The sequence below is a fragment of the Berghia stephanieae genome, chromosome 4, assembly GCF_034508935.2.
Source record: "Berghia stephanieae isolate SIO BIC M18660-M18661 chromosome 4, UCSD_Bste_1.3, whole genome shotgun sequence".
Taxonomy (NCBI): domain Eukaryota; kingdom Metazoa; phylum Mollusca; class Gastropoda; order Nudibranchia; family Aeolidiidae; genus Berghia; species Berghia stephanieae.
This window is the reverse complement of record NC_088363.1, coordinates 32935097-32942334: the sequence shown is the minus strand read 5'-3', so window position 1 is coordinate 32942334 and position 7238 is coordinate 32935097. Positions and strand designations below refer to the sequence as shown.

The window sequence follows — 7238 nt, the reverse complement described above, 5'->3', positions numbered from 1 at the left end:
GTTGTAGGGATGGTGATGCGACGGTTGTTGTAGAAGTGGTTGTAGGGATAGTGATGTGGTTGTTGTAGCAATGGTGATGTGGTTGTGGTGGTAGGGATGGTGATGTGTTGGTTGTAATAGAGGTGGTAGGGATGGTAATGTGGTGGTGATTGTTGTAGTAGTGGTGGGGATGGTGATGTGGTTGTAGTAGTGGTGACAATGAATTGATGGTGGTAATTAATTATGAAGATGTAGTGGCGGTGGTGGTGGTTTTAGTAGTGTTGGAAGTGATGATGATGATGTAGTGGTGGTGGAGGGATGATAAAGTATTGGTAGGGATGGTGATGTTTTGTTGTAGTGGAGGTTGTAGTAGTGGTGGTATTGATAACGATGTGGTTGTGGTTGCTGTATTCATGTTGGTAGTGGTGATGATGGTGTTGTGGTTGTAGTTGTGATGGTAGTGATTATGATGTGGTGGTTGATGTACTTGTGGTGATACTTATTATGATGATGATGATCTTGTGGTTGTAGAAGTGGTGATCTTGCAAAATTCAAGGAGTTTTCAAGATTTTCTCAATAAAATCAAAATCAAGGATTTTTCATGGAGTCCTTGAATTTACAGAGGTCGCCGCGGGAACCCTGTTGTCGATGTGGTTGTAGAAGTGATCTTGCAAAAGTCAAGTTCTCCTAAAATGAAATTAAAGGAGTTTTCAAGGAGATTTTCTCATTAAAATCAAAATCAAGGAGTTTTCAAAGAGTCCTTGAATTAAGGAGGCAGCGGGAAACCTGCAATGACAAATTAAATTGTAACATGCATCTGACTTTTCCCTATCCCACCTCAATTTTTCCCTTACTGAGAAGGTCTACAGGCAGGGTATGGTCGCCTAACGCCAGGATAGGGACAGCAAGCCATATAAGGGGATTTTAGATAAGGAGAAAAGAAGGTACCAGTAGCTCCACAACCACTTCAGAAGAAGACCCAATGCATTTGACGGTTGGGCGGGAGATGAGCCCTACAAGTAACCCAAAAAGAATTATCTATCAAAATTAAAGATAAACTATAAATCAGTGTGAAATATAGACTTGAATAAAAATTTTATTGGCATAAAATAGCAGGCAATCGGTTGAAAAATTGACATGCCTTATCCACCTCCACCTACTTCTCATGAAGATGTCCTTCATGTCATCCACTCCACATTGATTCCAATCTTAACTCACTCAACCCTAACACCGACTACATCCTTATTTAACCGGGTTACTTTTACCCCATGCCTATTTATTACATTTTTCTGAGACAAATTATAGACGTATTATCAAAGCTAATGTTTTTAGTGTTTGCATGTTAATGATAGTCGAATAAAACTATTTATGTTCATGCTCATTTTTAATACATTATTTCCAATTTTGAAAAGTACTAAAACATCTCTAGGATTGAGTGAGTTAAGCTGCTATTATTCTCGAATAGGTAACAACTTAAGTCTGAGGACTTCCTTCCTTCTCTTTTTCTCTTCGACGACAGCAATACATTCACACCCAAAAACACCCAGACACAAAACAAACATTTCCCATCAGTAAAAAAATCTAGGTTGCAGGAGAAGCTAAAGGCGTAAGAGACACCTTTCCTCTCTTGGATCGTTTCTGGGAGGGGCGGGTGATTAACGAGTCATCGGCATCCAGACCATATTCCTTTCCTGTGGATGAAGAGAGATGTAGACGGAGATAAAATAGAGATTTAACATTACAAAAAAAAAATTATATAAGTAACAGACATTAATTCACTTTCTATCAGAGAACCCAAAATTCTACTAATTTAAAACATTCATCTAGAAAAATCTTAAAGGGAGAGAGGGAGATAGAAAGAGAGAGAGAGAGAGAGAGAGAGAGAGAGAGAGAGAGAGAGAGAGAGAGAGAGAGAGAGAGAGAGAGAGAGGAGGAAAAAAAAGAAAGAGGATATATATATATATATATATATATATATATATATATATATATATATATATATATTATATATATAATATATATATATATGTGCGGCTATGTGGTCTAGTGGTATGACACTCGCTTTCGGATCGGAAGGTCCTGGGTTCGAGCCTCGCGCTCGGCGCATGGTTGAGTCATTGGAAAATGCTCTTTATTCACATTCTCTAACCGAACTCAGGTGTAAAATGAGTACCTGGCTGTAAACAGTGTTGTCTTTGTCCGAAAAATTGTAATATCGCCTAACAGGTGTTATGTCCCGTCCTACATGTTAAATGTTGCTGTTGACCAGGGACCCCTTGTAAAGCGCTTTGAGCACATTTAGTAGATATTGCGCTATATAAAAGCTCAATTTTATTTTTTTAATATATATATATATATAGAGAGAGAGAGCAATCACTTTTGTTTTAAAACATCGATTTAAAGATTTCATTAAAGTAAATTTTTTTTGCTTAGTTGTGCTTGAAAAATGATCAGGCTCAATTTTCTACCTAAATGGCAGAAAGTAATTCTTATTATCCGTTTCAAGCTATAGAGACTGGGATAAAGTCCGGTTTCATGGGCCTGATGGCTCTGAAGGACCACTGTCCAGCATTGACTTAACTGCATACCACCAATAATGAATAGTCGATAACATAATATGATCACCATTCTTACCTTTTGACCCAGGAGATTCAAAGAACATATTTTCATCATCATCCTCATCCTCCGAGTCAAAGGTAAACCTGGGTTTGGCATTTTTTGGTCTGGTTCCTCGTGTTGTTCGTTTGGGTTTCAGGGGACTGGACTCATCCACATCGTCTCCTTCCTCCTGGCCATTGTCATCCATATTCTCTTTATCTGCCTTCTTATTCTTTTTACCTGAAATAAAATAAAGTAAAGAAAAAAAAGATTAATATCGCTTTCATCTAGTGTCCTATCCAAAGGGTAGCAAGCAATTGAAGGCTAGTTTTCTAAATCTGGTTGATTTTTCTACTTTTTGAGATTTTCCGTCCAAGAGCTAAATTGAAACATAAAATTTATTTTAAGCATCAATTGCACATGAAATATCTTAGATCTTAGCGGGCAACTTTTCGTGAAGTCCCATGTTTGAGAAATTTTGCCCAGTCACACTGGGTCATATTTGAAGGGCAAGTTTTCTGGCTAAATTTAAAATACATGTTTTTACAGAGTACGTCAGCTAACTGGTCAATACTGATAAAAACTTGGAGCATTGTACTTATAGCACTCATTGAAAGAAACTTAAAATGACAGCAGATGTAAGAACCCAATTTTAAAAAAAAAGAAGTCACCATAATTATACAGTCCAAACCGGTATTAGGGATGCCGCTTAGTTGGGACGATTTCTTGGGAAAGGAATTTTTGCTATATAAAAGGTCTGGGACACGGGAACCTTTTCAGAGGAAGACCGATCACAACACTCCCTGTGATCCTAAACAAAAACCTCACAACACTTGGACAAAGCATTAGTCTCATAACGGCAGGGGACCTTGAAAATCTGAGAACCCTAGCAGAGGACCGGCAATATTGGAGACACCTCACATAGGAAATACTGGAAACAGCCAAGGCGACCCGATCTTTCGGTCGAGACGCGAAAGGCATCTAAGTCAAGTCAAGTCAAAAGGTTATACCCTTACCAATTCCCAGTCGCTTAACTGAGACGGTCCACTGCTTAATGGGGACGAAATTTGGCAATGACCGTCCTCATAAAAGTTTTTTTGTTGTCCTCAATCATTTTTGGTTCATGAAATGTGAATTACTCTAACGGGACATTCAGTCGGGTGTGTCGTTGTACTTTTCATCACAGCGATGTGAACATTAGAATATACCCGTATATCCCTGTTAGTGCCTATCGCCACAGCCATATGGCCGAACCGTTCGTCATAGTCATAGAAATGTATGAATGAGAACAGACTAAAACTGAATGATGCTAAGACGGAGGTGCTGTATGTGGGGAACAGGAAGTGGAAAAGTGAAACAGATTTGAAGTTGGGGGATGCCTCCATTCAAATTGTTGACAAAGTGAAAAACCTTGGCACATTGTTAGACTCTGGACTGTCGATGGAGCATCAGGTTAATAATTTGGTTAGATCTCTCTTTTTCCAACTAAAAAAGATTGCTTCCATTAGACGGTTCATATCTGAGGATGTGACCAAGCACCTAGTTGTGTCCCTCGTTATAGCGCTATATAAGTTTTCAGCATTATTATTATTATTTATTACAGAGATGTGAACAAAAGAATTTACCTGGATACATTGTCAATGTCATTAATTGCCATAATCACGTTCATTGTTATGGGTTACTACATTCTTAATCCGAATGATTAAAGTTGCTTATTTATGCAGCCGTTATGAGTGGAATACTCGTTAATTGTAACGTGCAGTTAGATTTTTAGAGGTGGATTTGGATGGTGTTTATTTTACATGAAGATGTGAAATATCACTGTATGATAAACGTTGTTGCAATAACTGACATGTAACGTGATTACGAGTATCAAGCAATGATTAATGATGAAGGCAGTCTGTATAAAACTCGGCACATTGATATCCAGTCATCCATTCTACAAATCTTGGACAATTAATTAATGAATAGGGCATCATTAAGAAGACAAGAGCTTACATTCTCTGAATTTCATAACCGCCGCTGAATTGGGACGATTTGACGGGAACCGAGCCGTCCCGATAAACCGGCTTGGATTGTATTATTATTTTGGCCAAAGGATTATTAATGAATGCATCAAATTCCTAAATAATATATTAAGTACTCCGGCATCCAACTTCCTTACCCAACAGATTTTATTCATACAGTTGGAATTTAAGAAAAAAATTTGTACTTCAACATGCTTTTCATAAAATTGTTAGCTTGTCTGTCATTGCCACATGTGCAAATTTATTTCTGGTCACACTGATTGGATAGGCCGGACAATGGCGATTACAACAGTTTAGCAAAACACAAACCTGTTGTTTTTGATTTGGGTTGTTTCTTCTTCCCCACCACACAAGTCGTCCGTGCTTGACTACCAATCTCCCCAACCCCCTCCTGGTCATCCTGACTGCGATTGTGAGCATTTTCCAGTTTGGACTGCAATTCTTCTAAGCATCCCTGAAATATACACAAATATGAAGCTCTTACTAAGGCTCCCTGAATAACATGAGAAGTGAGGACAAAATTATTTCGACATTGATAACAAACAACCAACTTTCCAAACTAATGTCTTTGTCCACTGTTTCATTATGTATTGTCACACTTTATGTAAAACACTCTCAACACTTCCTTTTTATATGGGAGAGCACTTCTTCTCATCATCATCCCCATCAACATACCACCATAATGTAATAATAACAATTAAAAAAAACAAAACCCAAAAATTAATTTACAAAAATACACACACAACAACAACAACTAATAATAATAATAATAATTATGGTAATGATGATGATGATGATGATATTGAAAATAATAATAATAATAATAATAATAATAATGTGCTCTCCCAAATCACAACAAAGTTAATATCATTATTTCTATTATTTATTATCATTCTTAAAATTATTGTGATGATGATGATGATGATGATGATGATGATGATGATGATGATGATGATGATAAAGATCATCTTTATTCTATACTACCTTAGTGTCCTGTTTGGCAAACTGTTTGGATTTTGTAATGATTTGGTTAAAAAGGTCATAGACATGATCGTCCACCAGCTTGTCTGCATAGCATGGGAAGTTCTCTAAGAGTTTGGCCAGGCCTTTCTCTGTGTAGGTCAGTTGGGACAGACAGAAGGACAGGTCACGCACTTGACGCTCCGTTCTGAAAAGTATACAATATAATATAATATATACAGCGTTATCCTTATCAAGCACTTGGATGAAGATTTGAGTGAAAAGGGTGCACTTATTTGTTAGAGACACAATTAGAAAACTGTGGTCTATGAACTGGAACTAGCCTATAACCTCGACCCTATCAACAACCCTGTGAGGTGAAATTGAGAATAATATTTAAAAGAAAACAAATTAGGAAAGGAAAACAGCCAATATGGCAACTTTAGTGTGTACCAATGGCACTAGCAGACATCAACCATTAAAAAAATTTGTCATATTTAAGCTGAAATTCTCCATATGCATTTTAGACAATATTCACATATTATCATATCTTGGACATCAAAAATTAAAATATGAGAAATCATACTGGTCAGCAAGTCTGCACTAGGTGATGCACTCATGTTTTACTGAAAAATGCCTTTTATTTTTGTTAGCTTTTTTATATAGCGCAATATCCACTTAACATGCTCAAAGTGCTTTACAAGGGTTCCCTGACCAACAGCAACATTTAACATTTAGGACGGGACATGATGCTTGTTAGGCGATATTACAATTTTTTTTCGGACAGAGACAACGCTGTGAATGGCCAGGTATTCATTTTACACCTGAGTATGGTGAGAGAATGTGCGTAAAGAGCCTTCTCCAAGGACTCAACCATATGCCAAATGAGGCTCGAACCCAGGACTTTCCGATCCGAAAGCAAGTGTCATACAACAAGACCACATAGCCGCACAAATGTCACACCCCACGTTGAATATTAACAGACAATACTAATGCTGCGTCACCAAGTGTGTAAGGGGTTGGGGTTGGGTGGGGTACACTTATCATCGATAACACAGTCATTCATCCTGACCCACCACAGGCAACAAAAAAATATCAAATACATTTCTCCATTATAAACACCATCAGGTTTCAACAACAACAAGTTAATCAGATACGAAATGTTAGCTCATTTTTACATAAACAAATATCTTTAAAATGGATATTTTCACAGTTCAATTTTGAAACAGCTCCAATAGAGAATGATAAAAAAAAAAGGAAAAAAAAAAGATTTTGGTCATTTTCTGAAAACCAAAACAATCTATATATTCAAATATATAACTCAAAAATAGGGGAACATGTCTTGCAACAAGATACATTTTGAAAAGTTGTGCATAATACAATGTCAGACAATTTAGATTGAAGGATGCAAGTAAATTTTTATCCCCCCCCCCCCCCCCCTTTTCAAAAAAAAAATAAAAAAAGAGAAAAGAAAGAAAATAAAAAATCAATTTAATTCAACAAAGATCACAGAAATAATTTTTCCTTGCAGGTATTTCCTAGGGAATCCCGATAGCTCAGTTGGTAGAGCACTCGCTTCACATGCAATGGGACTGAAATCGATCCCGGGTGCAGTTTCTGACCCCCATATCCAAAAGGTAGCAAGCAATTGTTATTGTCCGTTTCACGCTATAG

General features: G+C 37.2%; 1 protein-coding gene across 1 annotated transcript in view; it reads right to left on the bottom strand.

The window, feature by feature from the left end:
- Positions 1-1057: 1057 nt before the first annotated feature.
- Positions 1058-7238, bottom strand: part of LOC144970439 (condensin complex subunit 1-like) — a 55507-nt gene continuing 49326 nt past the window's right edge. The window contains exons 30-33 of the mRNA XM_078910073.1: positions 5589-5772; positions 4914-5058; positions 2614-2817; positions 1058-1670 (exon numbers count right to left, since the gene is read on the bottom strand). Of these exons, the coding sequence (XP_078766199.1) occupies positions 1561-1670; positions 2614-2817; positions 4914-5058; positions 5589-5772 (643 nt within the window). The 3' untranslated portion in view covers positions 1058-1560. The remainder of the gene's footprint in view (positions 1671-2613; positions 2818-4913; positions 5059-5588; positions 5773-7238) is intronic.